The following is a 16,781-nucleotide window of genomic DNA, read 5'->3' as shown; positions in this document are numbered from 1 at the left end:
ACTCTGCTGACCACGAACATACGAACATACGCAACTTATCAAAAGTACAACAGTCACCCAAAGATGTTGATGGCCAGCACTTGCACCCACGCGCCTAGCCGCCGTGGCTCCCTCGCAACGACCGTGTCGACGCGCACTGCCGCGTCACCCCGCTGGCTGCTACCCACGCCCCCACAGCGCCTGCCAGCCACGCGGCGCAAGCGACACGTCACGGCCGCCGCCTCTGGCTCTGCCGCAGCCCCGCACCCCGATCGGGATGATGACGACGACCGCGTGCATGACAGCCGCGGCGCTGCCCCCGCCCCGTCGGCGGGGCCCGACCTGGGCGCGGGCTCCGAGGGCGCGGGGGCGGGCTCGGCGGCTGTGGGCGGCGGCGGGGGCGGCAGCGGCAGCGGTGTGGCGGCGGCGCACGAGTCGCGTGTGGGCGGCGACACGGACATTGCCAACTCGCTGCGGGACAGCGTGCACCCGGGTGCGAGGGTGGTGGGGTGGAGGGGGCAGCAAGGGGAGGGGGGCGTGAGGGGGGCAGACCGTGGGGGCAGACCGTGGGGGCTGGGCAGACTATTGGGTGGATGGGCGGCGCAGGAAGGAGGGTGGGGGCGATTCGGCATGTGGCGCCTTGAGCGGCCTGGGGCGATGGGGCAGTGCATAGCAGTGAGGATTTGGGGCTTGAGGACTTGGTGGCGTGCGGATGCACGCACGCAAGCATGCACCTAGATAAGAGGAGGTACGTATGGGTATACGCCCTGTGCGCCCATGTGCCTACGTGCTCCGGCAGTGCTCTGTCAGACAAATCCTGCTCACGCCTTCCCCGCCGCCTCCGCTGCCCCCGCCACCCCTGCCATCCCTGCCACCCCTACCGCCGCCGCAGTGCCCTCCGGCATGCCCGTCACCGTCCTGCCGCCCACACGTGAGGGCGTGGCGGCACCCACCCACCCGCCCACCGTCCCCAGCCCCATGTCCGGCGACGCCGCCTCCTTCGAGCGCCGCGCCGCCGCACTGAACCCGGATGCCAGCAGCGCCGCCAGTGGCGGCGGCGGCGGCGGCGGACACGTGGGTGTGGACATGAGCAGTGCGTCCAGGGCGGAGCGGGCGTCGCGCGGTGCTGGCACGGTTGCGCCTGGCGGCGGGAGTGGTGGCGGTGGCAGCGGGAGTGGTGGTGGTGGTGGTGGTGGTGGTGGTGACGGCGGGAGTGGTGGCGGTGGCAGCGGGAGTGGTGGTGGCGGGAGTGGTGCTGGTGAGACGGGCCGCTCGCCTGACAGCGACACCAGCGCGCACGGCCAGGGCAGTCGCAACCAGATGTAGGAATGTAGAGCTACTACAACATATTGAACTGCAGGAGCACCGGATTTGGGGATACAGCAGGACGGGGGATGCGGGACTCGGTATTGTCATGAAGGGCTTGTGCAGCGGGCGGATTAGACTTGAGGGACAACGAGTCGTATTGTTCAACACAGTGTAAGCTTTGGATGGATTGCTGTTCCACCTCTTGGCACGGTCACGAGCAAAAATACAGCCCAACACCATCACAGTTGAGTTCCATGTAGTGTTCACACGTGCCTGTCCAGTCCTGTCAAAGTGTGTCCCTCGCCACCGGCTCAGCGCAATTTGCAGCTAGCAAACACCTGACACGTCCTCGTAAAATCCGCTGTCAATGCAATGCCTCGTTAAGATCCCGACACGAGCAGCTCTCTCTTCTCTCACATGCAACACTTGCGTCTGCAGCCCCTCACCATAAAACACACTGCAAAAGTTTGTTGCGAGCGGCGCACGCCTGCCCACGCGACTTTCTTCACATCGGCGCTGACAACATGCCTGCCTTTTTCCCAGCCTACGTTCCAGCCATGGCTTGACCTTCACAGCCCACTCCTGCACGCTCTGCGCCCTCACAAACCCTACCCCCTGCCTGCGCCCCTGCCTCCGGCCCAACTCTCAAGCCTGTGTGGCGCCCGCCAGCTGCCGCAGCTCCTGCTCCACACTGAGCACGTGCACGCGCCCCACCACCGCCACAATGCGCCGGCTGGGCCGCACCGCGTCCTTGCCCGCCGCCAGCTCCACCAGCCGCCGAGCCACCAACGGGTCCGCCGGCGTCCGCACCACCTCCAGCGTCACCCCGCCCGGCCCCGCCCGCGCCCCCGCCTCCTCCGCCAGCCGCGCCGCCACGCGCTCCGCCACGCCGCGCTGCGCCGCCGGGCCCAGGCAGCACTGCCCCTCCCACGCCGCCAACAGCGTCGCCAGCTCGCGCCCGGCGCCCGCCGCCGCCAGCTTGTCACCCAGCGCCGTGCGCCACGCATCCATCTCGGCGCCGCCCTCCTCGCCCAGCGCCGCCTCCACCTCCTCCAGGTACAGGTCGAACTCGCGTCCAAGGTAGGGGTTGACGGCGGGCGCGGCGGCGCGCGCCTCGCGGTCCAGGCCGCAGGACAGCAGCAGCAGCGGCGAGGAGGCGGCGGAGGAGGCGGTGGTGGAGGCGGAGGCGGTCCGCACAAGGTGGGCCGGCACCACCCACTCGGCGAAGGGCAGGGAGCCCAGCCGGAAGAGGTAGCTCAGCTGGTCTGGGGGTGGGCGAGCGTGGGAGGGGGTGTAGATGGGGTGGGCAGGAGTGTAGGGCGACACGTTCAGATGCGGACAGGTTGGGAGCGACCAGTTTGGGTGCTGTCACTCAATCAGCGCTGTGCCGCTATCGCCCGCGCCCTGCGCGGCCACGTGTGGCACGGACACGGCGCCAACCTACCCGCCACACCGACACTCCCCTTCCCGGCCCCCCCCCAGTGAGTTCCTCGCACACGCCGCCCTCGCACACGCCGCCCTCACCAGGGTCGGGCTTGACGCTGGCGCCGCGGCACGCCGCCAGCAGCTGCACCTGCACGTCCTCCCGCGCCGCCTGCCCCAGGCAGCCGCGGCCCTCCGCAGGGCTGCGCGACAGGTCCGCCGCCAGCAGCCGCGACAGCTGCGGCTCCAGCGCCTTAGCCATGGCCGTGTAGGACTTAAGGTGCTGGTGGGGGGGAAGGGCGGGGGGTACAGGGGGGGCCGGGCGTGTGTGTGTTTGTGGGGGAGAAGTGACAGAGAGGGTTAAGGGGCTCAAGTGTTGCGTGCAATGGTTGGTTGTGGTGCAGGGGTGGTGGCGGACGCCGGCGTGGATTCGCCCTCCTCCTCCTCCTCCTCCCCCTCCTCCTCCTCCTCCTCCTCCTCCTCCTCCTCCTCACCTGCGGCTGCGACTCCAGCGCTATGGCGTCGGGCCGCACCGCCGCCACCACGTCGCGGATAAGGCCGGCGTCGCCGGGCAGGTCGGCTCCCACTGGCACCAGAAACACCTCGGCCCCGTCCGGCAGCACCACCGGGCGCTCCACCACGTACTGCAGCCACTCGGCCTGAGCCGAGGCCCACAGCGAGGCGATGGCGGGTGGGACGTCAAGGTCAACGGCGGGGGCGGGCGCCACGCCGCCCTGCGGCACCTTGGGGCCCTTGCCGCCGAGCGACGGCAGCTTGAATTTGCTGCCGAAGCCCGCGCCGAAGCCCTTGGCCGCGTTCGCGCGGACCAGGTACCCCCGCGGCCAGCCGTAGTTTGCGGTTGTGCTGGAGCCCGAGGTGCTGCAAGGGGACTGCTCGCTGGGCTCCGACGCGACGAGGGAAATAGGAGTGATGAGCGAGTTCAGCGGGCGACAGCGCCTGCGCCCGGCTTTTGCGCTACGTGAAGAGCATCGTTGTAGTGACCCTGAGCGCTGCGAGAGGGCCTGCATTCTTGACGCGCAATGTGTGGTTGGTGAACTCGGCTTGCAGCAGGTCGCACGAGTGCCTGCCTGGTAACTGTCAAGATGCACGGTCCTATGGAATCTAAAGTTTGCGATGGCGAAGCGGCTGAGTTTCGCTGGTCGCAGAGTGGGTTCCGCACATGGGGAAAACATTAAGACTCTTTTACTTCCTGCTCTACGACTCGCAAGCTACTGTATGCGATTGCAACAATCTTGTTACTCTTAGTCATAAAGATAAACAACAACGCCAAAATGTGGCAGTAGCTGTCACAGTTTATCGGAGGCAGGCATGTCGACGTATGGCTCAATCCTAGCTGCGACCGCCAGCTCCAGGCCACTCAATGATTCCGGCAGGTATGGCGTGCAGCTGCAGCCGCGGGCGGACTCGCAGGCGGGAACATCCGGGATGTCGAACAGCCACGGTGTCCGTGCCTGGTACCACTCGCAGCACCCGCTCGGCGCCACCTGGTCCCCCAGCCGCTCCCCTCCCCCGGCATCCACCGCCAATAACCACTGGCCCCGAACCACCAGCGTCAACCCACACCCAAGCAGCGCCTTGGCTGCTTCGCTGCCGCGGCCGGCCAGCCTCACGTCCACAACCACCACCCTGTCGCCGAATGGAAAGGTGCACGTGGCCGCCTCCCCTGGCAGCGTGACTGGCCAGTCCGCCAGCCCCTCGCCGGCCCCGCGCCTGTCGGCCGCGCAGGCGCCGTACAGCAATGCGCTGATGAACCAGGTGCTGCTGGACTCTCTGCGCAACATCAAGGCGTTGAGGCAGCACTCGCAGGCGCGGATGCAACAGCAGCAACGGCAACAGGAGCAGCAGCAGCCTCAGTCCCCGAGGTCGCCCAGGTCGGCGAGACAGTCGCCCAGGCACTCCCAGCGCACCTCGCCGAACCAGCCGCGCACCTCACCGCTCCGATCTGACCACCCGCGACAGCCACAGCAACAACAACAACAGCCGTCGCCGCCGGCACATCAGCCACACCAGCAGCACCAGCAGCACCAGCACCAGCAGCTGCCGCAGGGCCAGGAGCTGCAGGACCGGCAGCAACAACAACACCAATACCAACAGCAGCAGCGGCAGGAGAATCAGGACCGCTTCTACCGGGAAAGCCAGGGTCAGCCGCATCAGTCACCACCACCGCCGCAGCGACAGCAGCCGCACGCACACCTGGACTTGCACCGCTTCCAATCGCTGCAGCCGGCAGCGCGGGGCGTAGCGCCAGTCCTAGGCGGCGCGGCCAGCAGGCTGCCGGACGGCCCCGGGAGCCCCTACGGCCGCGCCAGCGCCCCCCTGTCCTCCTACGGAGCCCGCGCCACGCAGCGTGCCGCAAGCGCCTCCAGTGCGACGGCGGGCGCGGCGGGACCCGATGCCGCTGACCGCACCTTCCACCTGCCCCGCCGCGCGCCCGCGCACCCGTCGCCGTCGGCGCCGCTGGTGCTCCAACCCGACCCCAACGCCAGCATTGCCGGTCTGCCCGTCAGCCCGCACCAGCGGCTGGTATCCGACCAACACCGGCCCACTGCCTTCCAGGCGCGCCCGCTGTCGCCGCGCGCGCGGCCCGGCAGCGGCGCCGCGGAGCGCGCCGCCGCCGCGGCGGCCGCCGCACTGCCGCCCCCACCGCCGCCACTGCCCCCGCACCTTCGCAATGAGATCGGGACAGTGCCGGCACTCGCCGACATGTGGCCGCCGGCAGTGGAGTCGCTGCGGGCGGTGGCGGCTGAACCTGGCGGCCAGCCACGCGCTGGTTATGACCCAGTGCTGGCGGCGTCGTTGCCGCCGCTGCGCTCCCTTCCCACCCGCACGCTGCTGGCGGCGGCGGTGACGGGCCTGCAGCAGCAGCTGAACAACACAATGGAGGCTCTGGGCTGCTTGTCCAGTCTGTCGGCGCTGAGTGCGTTGAGCTGCCTGCAGCCGGCGCTGCAGGCGCCCATGCACGTGGTGCGCGAGCGCGCGGCGGCGGCCGCGACGGCGGTGGCGGCCGCGGCGGCGGACGCCGCGCGCGGGCTGCAGGCGGAACAGGAGCGCGCGCGGGAGGCGTGGCTGGCAGAGCAGCAGCGGCTGCAGCAGAAACAGGAGCTTTACCAGCAACAGCAGCAAGCAGTGCAGTCACAGCAGCAGCAGCGGACGGCGGCGCCGCCACCTTCACGGCAGGTTGTGCCGGCGGTTGCAGCCGTTGCAGCGGTCCCAGTGACAGCGGCAGTGGCGGCGCCTTCCATCGCAACAACAGCGCCGGCTGCACAGGCAATTGCTGACGAGGCGGCAGCGGCGCCAGCACCGCCGGAGGCCACGGCCCCAGTGGCAGCCGCAGCGCCGGCAGCTGTGGAGCTGCAGGCGCCCGCGGACCCGCCCGCTCACGACGCGCCCGTGCCCGCTGTTGCACGGGCAGACTCCATGAAGCAGCCACAGTCACAGCCGGAAGTTGCTCTGGCAGCTGAAGGCTCAGCAGCAAACGCAGCCGCTGCTGCGCCGCCATCACCTGCGCCGGCTGGGTCCGCACCTGCTGCAGTTGCCGCGGCCACAGCTCCAGCCGCTGAGGGCGGCGGTGGCGGTGGCGGCGGAGGTGCTGGCGGTTGGGGTGGCGGCGATGATGGTCACCTGGCGCTGTCGCCGCGCTCCTCCATTGCCTCGGAGCTGGCACCACCGTCCAAAGCCATCTGGCCCTTTGTTGAACTGGAGCACCCGCCGCCGCCGCAGCAGCAGCAGCAGCAGCAGCAGCCACCGCCACCGCTACAGACCCCTGGCACTGCCGAGGACCGAACCAGTCCTGCAGCTGGCGCCGGCGCCGGCGCCAGCAGTGTGAAAGGCGCGACGGGCCGAGCCGGCAGCAGCATTAGGTCAAGCGCCGAGATCGTGGCACCCAGCAACGCCGCGGCAGCGTCAGCGGCCGCCGCACTTGCGGCCGCCGCCGCCGCTGCCTCCCCTGCAGCGCCGGCCGGCGGCGTGGCGTCGTTTGCGGCGGCTGCCGACGTCAACGTGACGCTGAGCCCGGCGGCGCTGCAGCAGCTGCTGGCAGAGACGGCCCGCGCCTCCGCCGCCTCGGCCCTGGATCTGTATCACCACCGACACGTAATGCAGCTGCAGCAGCAGCTGTACGACGAGCGGATCCAGCAGCGATCCGTACAGCTGGATCGAGAGCGGGAGCTGATGCGGCAGCTGCGGGAAGCTGCGGAGGCGGCGGCGGCCACCGCCGCAGGCCACGCGCAGTCGAGTGCGGCGGCGGCGCGCCGGGATGGGGCCGCGGTGGCGGCGTCCCAGGCAGAGGCGGCGGAGGCGCGGGCGCAGGCGGAGCAGGCGCAGCTGGCGGCGGCGAAGGCGCGGTCGGATGCGGCGGTGGCGCGGTGGATTGCGGCGGCCTCGGCAGACAGCTGGAATGCCAGCGACCCTGCCCTGCGCACCATGATCACTTTGGTGCCGGCGGCGTCACCCATGCTGGGAACAGCGACAGCAAGCGCGACAGCATTGACTGCGACGGCGGCGGTGACAGTGTCCTTGCCGGAGCCGGAGCGCGAGCGTGTGCGCGAGCGGGCAGCACCGGTAGCCGGATCCGCTCAGTTGCTGAAGTCTGCAGCCGCCGCCGCCGCCGCAGCCGCAATCGAGGCTGCTGCTGTGGACGCCGGCGCCGCCGCGGGGGCCGAGGCGGAGGATGCGGTGGAGGCGGAGATGCGGCGGCTGGGGCTGCGGGACGGGCTACAGGGCATGGGGCCTGGAAGCGGTGCCGAGGCTGGGAACACGGAGGTTGGGACCGCGGCTGGCAAGGAGCAAGGACCAGAACGGAGACAGGAGGACGAGGAGGCACAAGAGGTGGAGGAGGAGCCGGAGCAGGAGGAGGAGGAGGAGCCTGAGGGTGAGGCGACGCTGTCCATCCCGCCGCCTGTGGCCTCGCTGCGCGCGTATGTGGCGGCTGCCAAGGCGGCGGGTGGGTCACGTGAAGGCGCCGAGGCGGGGGCAGGGGAGGCGGCGGGGCCACCAGCAGCAAGAGCCGGCCGCAGCGGGTCAGCTCCTCAGGACGGCCCGGCGGCGTCAGCGGCGGCGTACGTGTTCCGGAGGGACGGGGAGAGCTGGCCCAGTGCTGGGCTGGAGGCCGGGCAGGGGCGTGCAGCAGCACGGGATGAGGAGGCAATGGGGAGCCCGGCGGATGAGAAAGACGGCGGAAGCGCGCACAAGGCGACTGTGAAACGCACCGATAGCGGCGGCAGCAGCAGCAGCAGCAGCTCCAAGGCTAGCAGTAGCAGTAGCAACAGCATTAGCAGCAGTGAGAGCGGGCGTGGTAAGGACGGCGGCGGCAGCCGTCAGCACGCCGCCGGCGCCGGCGGAGCCGGGGCCCACCACGCGGGCGACCTGGTCCCTGGGGATGGCGGCGCGCAGGAGGAGGAGGCTGACGTGGCCGCTGTGGTTGCAGGGCCGGCGCCGGCGAGGCCCGTGCTGGGTCAGGGTGCGGGCGCCTTCGGCGCTGGCGCCGCCGGGCCCAGGCCGCAAGCCCGAGCGCGGCTGCCGGTGGCGGAGGGCCCGCCGGCGACGTCGGCAGCAGCAGCGGTTGCAGTGGTAGGGGAGGCGGCTGCACCTGGCGCCGTCACGGGTCCAGCAGGCGCTGGTGGCGGCGCCGGCGCGGGTCGGGGCGGGAGCCGTGCTGCCAGTCGGTCCGGCAGCATGGGGCACGGTAGAGCCGCCGAGCCTAAGGCGGGAGTGGGGCCGGCGGCCGCGAATGCGGGGCCGGTGCCGCCTGCGTCGGCAGCTGCTGCGGCTGCGGCTGCGGTGGGCGACGTAGATGAGAGCGAGGATGGCGGCGTGTGGGGCAGGGGCGTACGGCGTGGCGGCAGCGGCGGTAGCGATAGTGGCGACAGCGGTGGCAGTGGCGGCAGCTGGAGGTATGTGGAGCTCTTCCCCTCACCGCAGTCACAAGCACTATCCGAGGGCGTGGCTAGTGGCCGGTACGGCAGTAGCACCGCCACCGCTGCAGCAACCCCGGCTGCCGGAGCAGGCGCCGGGCCGGTGGCAGTTGCGGAGGAGGGGCGCGGGCCGGTGGGCACAGGTCGCAGGCAGCGGGAGTGGCGCCACGGCTCTGATTCGGGCACTGAGGAGCCGGAGGAGGATCCGCAGGAGGCCACTGCAGCGGGCAGGACTCGAGAGCAGCCGCCGCAGCCGTCGCCAGCACAACCGCTGCCGCGGCCGCGGCCGGATGATGATGAGGATGATGAGCTTATGGATGTCGAGGACGTGCCGGACTTGGAGGAGGTGGAGGAGGTGGGCGAGGTTAAGGAGGTGCCGGGGCAAAACGGAGCCTCCGCCGAGGCCGCTACAGCCAAAGATGGAGTTGAAGTCGCCTCGGGGGCACCACAGCCTCAGCCCCAGTCGCAGCGGCCGGTGGCGGTCGACGGCGATGCCACCGATGCGGTCACGGCGGCGCCCGCACGTGCGCCGTCGGCGCGTTCGGTGCTGCTGCCGGCTGCAGACGCAGACGCAGGGGCAGGTGCAGAAGGCAGGAGCGTGGCGGTGGAGGGGCCGGCGACTGAGGTGCAGGCCACGCCGGCAGAGTCGAGTGTGGGCAGTGGCGGCCGCAGTGACGGGAGATACAGCCAAGCACAGCAGTCACACGGGGTGCATATTACATCCACCGCTGCCGCTGCCGAGGACGCGCCACGCAGGGGCTATGCCACCGGCGCGAGTGACGGGGCACACAAGGACGACGCCGCCGACGCCGCCACTTCACCATTCTCGCGGGCGCGTCCGCCGCCGCCGACTGCCGAGGAGGCACACGCTCCAGCGCCCCACGCTTCACCACCTGCCGCCCAGCCAGCAGCACCCTTAGCAGCTGCCGCCGCCGCCGCCGCGGCGGATGCGGACATTCCAGAGGAAGAGGCCCTCACGCGCCAGGGCAGTGCCAGCGCCCACCGCGGTAGCGCCAGCGGCGCCGCCGCCGCCGGTGACCGGCGTCAGCCGCTGCCGCTGCCGCCGCCGGCCGCGCTGGCGGCACTGTTGCAGCACTCACACTCGTTGGGCGGTGACGAGGTGGCGGACGTGTCGTTTGGCGACTCGTTGGCGTTCGTGGATCCATACGACCCCTTTGAGCGGTCGCTGCCGCTCTCGATCAGCTTCGGGGCGCTTCTGGCGGCGGAGGCGGCGGGGCTGTCCACGGCGGCGGCGGGGGCGGCGGCAGGAGGGGCGGGTGGTGGAAGACGGGGCCGGGTCAGCGGCAGCGGCAGTGGCGGGCTGCCGGCGGGGCTGCCGCGGCCGGCGTCAGGGTCGCAGCTGCCGGCGCTGGGGGGGCGCTTCGGTGCCCTGCCGCCCGTTTGAGGCGTCCGGGTGGGGTGGGGGGGCACACGGCCCCCGGCTGTGTCAGGGTGCACTGTGAAGCAATTGTACAGAGGCAGCGTTGGAAGCCAAAACGAAGGGAGCCAGTACATATGGGTGGGTGGGAGGGTTGTTGGAGGCTGGCATGATGCGCACTCAGTGCGGATGTAAGAAGAATGGAGTGCGCGTGTTTGGATGCCTGTAATGAAGGCTGGCCAGCGTCGCCGCAGTAAGCGGCACGAGGGCTTTGAATGCAAGCTGCAAGTGGTGAAGACAGCCGGCAAAAGACACATCTGGATGTCGCCGGGCGTGTTCCACAGGGTGTAGCAGCGTTATGTGCCGAATGTAGCAGCGTTAGGTGCCGAACTTCAGCGTTCCACCTACACAAGCTTTGTCGATTCCTTACACTCATGGATCCCACGCACACATGATCAAATCACACACATTACAACGGCCATGGCGGCCACGGCACACAGGGCCCGGCGGGGCACTGCGCTCTTTCAGCACCGTTCATCAGCACCCCCATACGCAACACCAACTGCGCCATCCTCCAACACGGTCGTCCAACACGGTCGTCCAACCTCAACAGCAACAAGCCCAACACAAACGCCCAACACACAACCGCAACAGCAGCTAGACATCCTCCTGCGCGACCTCCGCAGCACCTTGCGCCTCAGCCCTAGTAGACCCAGACCCAGGCCCAGACCCAGCCCTAGCCGCCGCCGCTGCCATGAGTCGTGCCGCATCCGCCGGCCGCAGCAGTGTGGCCCGGCCGCTGCGGCCGTCGTGCGCCGCCAGCAGCAGCTGGTAGCGGGAGGCGGGCGGCAGCCGGCCGCCGCCGCGCTGCGGATGGGGGTGAGGAGAGAGAGGGAGGGAGGGAGGCAGGAAAGGGGGGGGGGGTCGCGGAGGCAAGGGGGAAAGACGAGCAGCAGCAAGAGGCGGGAGGTGGGCACCGAGGCGCCCATGCACACGTGGCATGCCACACGCGCATACCTGCAGAAGCTGCGCGGCGTTGGCCTAACCCCCTCCAACCCAACCTTCCCCACCCCCGGGCCCTGGCATTCGGCAACGACTTCGTCTGCAGTCTTCCGTGCATCCTGTACCGCTTTTCCAACCATCTTAGCACCCCCCTGGACCCTGCAAGACACCTTCGGCACGTGCCCGGGCCATACCCACACCCGCAGAGCCCACCCCACCAGCACCGCCGCCACGGCCACCGCTGCCACCAACCACCCACATCCACACCCCTAGCTGGCTCACCTTGCCGTCTGGCCCGTCCCGGCCCTGCCGCCCGTGCTGCTCCGCCCGCACCAGCACCAGCAGCCCCGGCGCCGCCTCCGCCAGGCCCTCCGCCACCACCGCCACCGCCAGCAGCGCCAGCGCGCGGCACGGCGCGCCGCGCGCCGCCACCGCCGCCACGCCGCACCGCGCCAGCTGCGCCGTCAGCGCCGCCGCCAGCGTGGCCACGTCCTGACTGCCCGGAACCAGCGCGTCGTGGCCAATGCCGCTACTGCTACTGCTACTGCCGGTGCTGCTACTGCCGGTGCTGCTGCTGCCGGTGCCGCTACTGCCGCTACTACTGCTGCTTGTGGTGGTGCTGGTGCTGCCAGGCATGCCCGCACGCGTGTCCGTGTCGGCACCGGCTTGCACCCAGGACCCAGCCGCGCCCGCCGCGCCTGCCGCGCCACTAGCACCACCGCCGCCGCGCCCAGCCGCCGCCGCAGCATCATCCACCGCCGCATCCGCCGCCGCCGCCGCCTGCTCAACCTGCTGCTCCGCCGCCTGCTGCTCCGCCGCCTGGTGCTGCGCCGCCCGCAGCTGCAGCTCCAGCCGTGACGGCGGCGGCCGCGGGCGCACCCGCAGGTCGCCCGGGTGCGGCTGCGGCAGTGCGGCCAGGTGCTGCGACACAGCAGCCGCCGGCAGCAGGAACAGCTGCAGCGGGGGGGCGGCGGGCGGCGGAAGGTAGACGGGTGGGCGGGCGGGTGAATGGATGGATGGGTGTGTGTAGGTGGAGGAGTGAGCAGGTGGTTAGGAGTGTGATGAGGTGGACGGTTGAGAGCATAGGCCGTAGAGGCAAAGCGCGTGCGAGCAGAGACAAAAGCAGGAGCAAGGGCACTGGGGCAGGGCTCATGTGTAACGAGCGCGCATGTGTCACATGCCGCCTCACCTGCACCACGAGCTTGGGCGGCGACGCCGCTGCCGCAGAGCCGGCCGTGCCGCTTGCCTCGCCCAGCTCCGGCCCGGCCGCTTGGCGGGGCAGCTGCGCGAGTGAACGGGCGAAGGACAATGTTATGTAGCAACGTTCCTCCATGATCACCGTCCTTCACAATGCCGCCGGCCAACGCCAGCAGCCCCTACATGCGTACCCCGGCATGTAGCCTCCCACACACGCAGCTGCAGCTCACACGGACGCAGTCGAGCGCCCCCCCAGCCGACCGGTTCCAGTGCCTCCAAGACACGAACCCAGCCATGGCCCATGCGGCTCACCGTGAACACCAGCGCGCCGCGGAACTTGGCGTCTGGGCTCCGGAGGCGGCCCTGTGGGGCGTGCGAGCAGGCGGGCGCGCGGGAGGCGTGGTGCGCTTACGGATGTGTTTGCGATTGCGGTGTACATGGCAGGACAAACACACGTGTAACGTGATCGGCGCGAAAGTCCGGGTGCGGGCGCGCGCCACCCACAGCCGCCCATACAGCCGGTCCACGCAGCCATCCTATTTCCAATTCCCAAATGAGCTGCCACATCCAAGCAGCACCCTCCCTCTCTCCCACTCTCACCTCTGCCGCGTGCAGCACCGCCGACAGCCGCACGCCGCCCTCCAGCCCCGCCGCCTCCACCTCCACCACCCGGCGCTCCTGCAGACCCTGGTACACCCACTCAGCGGCCGCGTCCGTCGCCGGCTGGGCCGCCGCCAGCACCAGCGGGGCAGTAGCTGCCTTGCCACTGCCAGTGCTACTGCCGCTGCTGCTGCTGCCACTGCTGCTGCTGCCACTGCTACTGCCACTGCCAGTGCTACTGTCGCCGACGCCCGGCGGCAGGCGCAGAACAACTGGCGCCCCCGCCTCAGCCCCTGCCGCTGCCCCTGGAACTCCTCCTCCTCCCCATCCCCCCTGCTCCTGCCCCGCAGCCGCCACCCCCACCTCCACCCCTGCCCCTGCCTCCGTCACCCCTGCCTCCTTAACCCCTGCCGCCGCCGCCGCCGCCGGTCCCGCTGCCGCCAGCGCCCAGTGCGGCAGCTGCGGCCGTCCGTCCTCCCTCCATGCGGCTGCCAGCAGGTGCAGGTGCAGCTGTGGCGCCTGGTCCAGCAACACGTCCGGCAGCGCCGCCACACCCGCCCGCTGCAGCGGCGGCGGCAGCAGCGAAGCAGCCTTGGCTTTGCCCTGCGAGCCGGCTGTGTGGGTGCTGCTACTGCTACTGCCGCTGTTGCTACTGCTGCTGCTGCTACTGCTGCTGCTACTGCCGGTGTTGGCTCGGGGCTGCGGCGCCAGGGCGCTCATGTGCGGCAGCGCCAGCACACACACGCCCTCCGCCGCCAGCAAGCCGCTAGCCCGGGCCAGGACCTGCACACACGTAGGCATGCGCATGTGTAAGTCACAAACGCCATGACAAGGACCTCGGGGGCCACCGCGGGGGCCAATAGTGCATCATGTGTACGTCTCCCCACCCACATGCGCGCACACAGCCGTCGACTCCCGCCCCAGCGCCGCCAGTCGGCAGTAGCCGCCCCGCCGCAGCCGCGCTACAGCCAGCTCCGCGAGCTTGTCGGCGCCGGCGCGGGCGCTCACTGCCAGCGGCGGCTGCTCACTCCCCGGCAGCGCCCCGCCACTCGCGCCGCCGCCGCCGCCGCCGCCGATGGCGCTGCACAGCGGCGCCGCCAGCGGCGGCAGTACGAACACGGTGGCCAGCGCCGCCGGCTGTAGCTCGGCCTGGCTGGCGGGCGGCAGCCAGCCCTCCTGCAGCGGCGGCGCGGCGCGGCCCGCCGGCACTTCTCCGTGGCGGCCGGGCGGGCTGGCGCCTAGCTGCGGCAGCGGGCCGTGTGGATCCGCCGCCGTGGTCTCCTCCCAGAACAGGCGCAGGTCTGACACGCCCACGCCGCACATGGTGAAGCCCAGCGCCGGCGGTGACGCCGCGGACCCACTTGCCGCAGTAGCAGTAGCCGCAGCTGCAGCCAGCCGCAGCAGCTCCTGATTGTACGACAGCGCTCGCAGCAGTACGTACGACTGTTTCTCGCCCGCCGCCAGGACGTGGCAGCAGCCGGCGGCGGCGGCGCCGCCACTGCCGCTGCTGCTACTGCTGCTGACCGTGCCGCCCGCTGCGCCGCCTGGCGCCGGCTGTAGCTGGTTGATGGCGGGCTGTAGCTGCTGCAGGATGCGGTCGGCCAGCTCCCCCAGCTCCTTGCGCGGCGCCCACAGCGTGCCGTCGGGGTGCGCCGCCACCTTGGGCCGCACCCGCGGCCCCTGCCGCTGCTGCTGCTGCTGCTGCTGCTGCTCCTGATTCGTGCCCTGTTGTTGCTGCAGGTGCGCCTGCCGCTGTGGCTGCTGTTGCGACGGCTCCGCCAGGCGGCGCCGCCTGACTGGTCGCAGCACGGCTGTGTCGCTAGGCCCGGCGCCGCCGCCGCTGTCGCCGCCGTCTCCGTCACTGTCTAGCTCGAGCTCCGCCGGCGCCAGTCCCTCATCCACCGGCAGGGGCGGAAAGGCAAGCGGCGGGAAGGCGCCCGCCGCAGACGCCGGCGGCAACTGCTGCGCCTGCTGCTCCGCCTGCTGCTGCTCCACCTCCCGCGCCCGCATCAGAGCCTTCACCGCCCACGGCTGCGGCCGCTCCGGCAGCAGCAGCCGCACGCGCCGGCCCACCGCTGCCGCGGCACCCGTCTGCCGCGACCGCCGCAGCCGCAGCCGCACAACGGGCGAGTCAGGAGCCGCCGTGGCGTCCCCTTCCGCGATGCCTCCCTCAACGGCGTCGTCGCCATTTCCATTCCTTATATCACCGGCGCCGCTGAACTCCGTACCATTCTCTCCGCTTCCAACCATACCATCCGGACCCGGGTGCGATGGCTGCTGTGCGCGAGCTTCCTCGCTGCTGCTCTCCGCCGCCTCCAGCGCCCCCGCCGTCACAGGCTGGCGCGCCCGGTGGCGGCCGCCGCGCAGCAGCTGGTCCGGATCCGTCTGTGCCGTCAGCGCCGCCGCCGCCGCCGCCGCCGTCACGTCCTCGTCCTGTGCTGCCGCCGGGGGCGCGCCTGCCGTACTTGCAGCTCGGCCCCGGCCGCGACTAGCCGCATCCGCACCCGCATCCGCAGCCACACCCGCTTGCTGCTGCACCTTCTCCTTTGCTCTTAGTGCCTGTTTTGACTCCAGCTCTGGTACGGGCTCTGGCTCTGGCTCTGGTTCGTAGCCACCCCACAGCTCAGCCTGCTGCCGCCAGCGCTGCGACACACGCCTATTGCGCGCGTTGGCAGCAGCGGGCGCCGCCGCGGCGTCGCCGGCGCTGCTTGGCCCGCCTGTATCATTGGCGGCTGCCCCCGTGCTGCAAGCCCTCCTTCTCCCTGCCGTGTGGGCGCGCGCAGGCCGTGTCGGGTAGGCACGGACGGCTGTGCCCGCAAGCGCGGGTGCCTGTGTCGGAGTGTGCAGCGAGTTGAAGGCGGAAGGGGGAAGCCTAAGCGTCGCCATACAATGCGACGCCGTAAGTCAGGGTGCTGGTCTTACCGTGATAGCATGGCCGCTAGCAGCTGACCTCGGTGGGACGCAGGGCGACGGCAAAGTGCTCGCGACTCTCATTGCCACACGGTCCAGCGGCGGCTTGGATTTATGCTCTTAGAATGTATGAAAATGCAGGTCACATGTCATAGACATATATATGCTCACGACATTTAGAAAATTCGTAGTCCGAGAGACCGGCAATACCATATCAAAATTCCTAGGGCCAACTAGCGCTTGCGTTGCTGCAATGTATGCATGCAGCAAAGTACTGTCGAATGAAAGTTGGCAACGCGCTAAAGCAGTCACAATTTTGGTGGACCTTGCATCAGGCTCGAGCAACCGGTACACTCAGGCGATCTCCACTCGCCCCAAATCGAGCCGGTGCCCTAGTTGTCTTTTTTGTCTAAGTACCGGCACACTAGCATACAGAAGGGGGCCTCGCTACGCCCAAAGCCCCAGGCTTGCACAATTTGTGTTGCCAACGAAAGGACTTGACCACGTACCTGAACCAAGCCGACTAGCCCAGAGCCCGTTGCCTATGCACCTTAGCCTCGACATGCAGTGCCAGCTCCACCAGCAGCGCCGCGCGGCGTCGTCGGCGTCAGCCGGCCGCCCCGCTGGCCGCCCGTCGCTGCCGCTCCGCCCCCTCGTCCGCGCCTCCGCCACCTCCTCCTCCGCCCCCGCCTCCTCCAGCTCGCCCCTGCTCGCCCGCCGCGTCGGCTCCGGCGTCACCGCCTCGCCGCTCCGGCCCGGGAACCCGTCGGGCCGCAATGCCGGGCTGCGCAGCCGCGTTGTGCCGCAGGGCCTGCCCGACCCCGTGGCTGTGGGCCTGTTCTTCGCGCCCGGCCTGGCCATCCTTGCCTACGCGATGGTGCGCGGCAAGGGCAACCTCACCGACGGACTGAGCCGAGTGCTGACGGAGGTGAGGGCGCGGGAGTGTGTGTGTGTGTGTGTGTGTGTGTGTGTGTGTGTGTGTGTGTGTGTGTGTGTGTGTGTGTGTGTGTGTGTGTGTGTGTGTGTGTGTGTGTGTGTGTGTGTGTGTGTGT

General features: G+C 70.2%; 5 protein-coding genes across 5 annotated transcripts; 3 read left to right on the top strand and 2 right to left on the bottom strand.

Moving 5' to 3' along the window:
• The first annotated feature begins 22 nt into the window (after nt 1-22).
• CHLRE_01g027750v5 (uncharacterized protein) lies at nt 23-1,398 on the top strand. The gene is made up of 2 exons (XM_043058589.1): nt 23-472; nt 872-1,398. The coding sequence occupies exons 1-2, from the start codon at nt 64-66 to the stop codon at nt 1,303-1,305; spliced, it is 843 nt and encodes a 280-aa protein (XP_042928503.1). The 5' UTR covers nt 23-63; the 3' UTR covers nt 1,306-1,398.
• A 12-nt stretch (nt 1,399-1,410) lies between these two features.
• On the bottom strand, nt 1,411-3,832 carry CHLRE_01g027700v5 (uncharacterized protein). Its single transcript, XM_043058588.1, has 3 exons — nt 3,204-3,832; nt 2,812-2,992; nt 1,411-2,552 (listed from the first exon to the last, which is right to left on the bottom strand). Exons 1-3 carry the CDS (start codon nt 3,735-3,737, stop codon nt 1,933-1,935), a joined length of 1,335 nt encoding a protein of 444 aa, XP_042928502.1. The 5' UTR covers nt 3,738-3,832; the 3' UTR covers nt 1,411-1,932.
• Nucleotides 3,833-3,932: 100 nt separating this feature from the next.
• Nucleotides 3,933-10,428, top strand: CHLRE_01g027650v5 (uncharacterized protein). Its single transcript, XM_043058587.1, has one exon. It carries the CDS (start codon nt 4,039-4,041, stop codon nt 10,045-10,047), a length of 6,009 nt encoding a protein of 2,002 aa, XP_042928501.1. The 5' UTR covers nt 3,933-4,038; the 3' UTR covers nt 10,048-10,428.
• A 6-nt stretch (nt 10,429-10,434) lies between these two features.
• CHLRE_01g027600v5 (uncharacterized protein) lies at nt 10,435-16,002 on the bottom strand. Its single transcript, XM_043058586.1, has 7 exons — nt 15,742-16,002; nt 13,711-15,648; nt 12,820-13,602; nt 12,532-12,582; nt 12,212-12,304; nt 11,305-11,976; nt 10,435-10,887 (listed from the first exon to the last, which is right to left on the bottom strand). Exons 1-7 carry the CDS (start codon nt 15,811-15,813, stop codon nt 10,678-10,680), a joined length of 3,819 nt encoding a protein of 1,272 aa, XP_042928500.1. The 5' UTR covers nt 15,814-16,002; the 3' UTR covers nt 10,435-10,677.
• Nucleotides 16,003-16,142: 140 nt separating this feature from the next.
• Nucleotides 16,143-16,737, top strand: CHLRE_01g027575v5 (uncharacterized protein). The gene is made up of 2 exons (XM_043058585.1): nt 16,143-16,606; nt 16,647-16,737. Exons 1-2 carry the CDS (start codon nt 16,274-16,276, stop codon nt 16,650-16,652), a joined length of 339 nt encoding a protein of 112 aa, XP_042928499.1. The 5' UTR covers nt 16,143-16,273; the 3' UTR covers nt 16,653-16,737.
• The last annotated feature ends 44 nt before the right edge of the window (nt 16,738-16,781 follow it).

This window comes from Chlamydomonas reinhardtii, chromosome 1 (genome assembly GCF_000002595.2).
Source record: "Chlamydomonas reinhardtii strain CC-503 cw92 mt+ chromosome 1, whole genome shotgun sequence".
Classification (NCBI taxonomy): domain Eukaryota; kingdom Viridiplantae; phylum Chlorophyta; class Chlorophyceae; order Chlamydomonadales; family Chlamydomonadaceae; genus Chlamydomonas; species Chlamydomonas reinhardtii.
Note: the sequence above shows the minus strand (reverse complement) of the source record. Positions and strands in the feature narration are given on the sequence as shown.

Bases quoted from the DNA above. Each gene is read 5' to 3' on its own strand.
- CHLRE_01g027750v5 (XM_043058589.1), top strand. From the start codon at position 64: ATGTTGATGGCCAGCACTTGCACCCACGCGCCTAGCCGCCGTGGCTCC. The intron at 473-871 runs GTGCGAGGGTGG...CCGCCGCCGCAG, and splicing joins GCGGGACAGCGTGCACCCGG to TGCCCTCCGGCATGCCCGTC.
- CHLRE_01g027700v5 (XM_043058588.1), bottom strand. From the start codon at position 3,737: ATGCAGGCCCTCTCGCAGCGCTCAGGGTCACTACAACGATGCTCTTCA. The intron at 2,993-3,203 runs GTGAGGAGGAGG...CCCCCCCACCAG, and splicing joins CGCTGGAGTCGCAGCCGCAG to CACCTTAAGTCCTACACGGC. The intron at 2,553-2,811 runs GTGAGGGCGGCG...GCCCACCCCCAG, and splicing joins CAGCGTCAAGCCCGACCCTG to ACCAGCTGAGCTACCTCTTC.
- CHLRE_01g027650v5 (XM_043058587.1), top strand. From the start codon at position 4,039: ATGTCGACGTATGGCTCAATCCTAGCTGCGACCGCCAGCTCCAGGCCA.
- CHLRE_01g027600v5 (XM_043058586.1), bottom strand. From the start codon at position 15,813: ATGAGAGTCGCGAGCACTTTGCCGTCGCCCTGCGTCCCACCGAGGTCA. The intron at 12,305-12,531 runs GTGAGCCGCATG...TCACTCGCGCAG, and splicing joins GCGGCGCGCTGGTGTTCACG to CTGCCCCGCCAAGCGGCCGG. The intron at 11,977-12,211 runs GTGAGGCGGCAT...CCCCCGCTGCAG, and splicing joins CGCCCAAGCTCGTGGTGCAG to CTGTTCCTGCTGCCGGCGGC.
- CHLRE_01g027575v5 (XM_043058585.1), top strand. From the start codon at position 16,274: ATGCACCTTAGCCTCGACATGCAGTGCCAGCTCCACCAGCAGCGCCGC.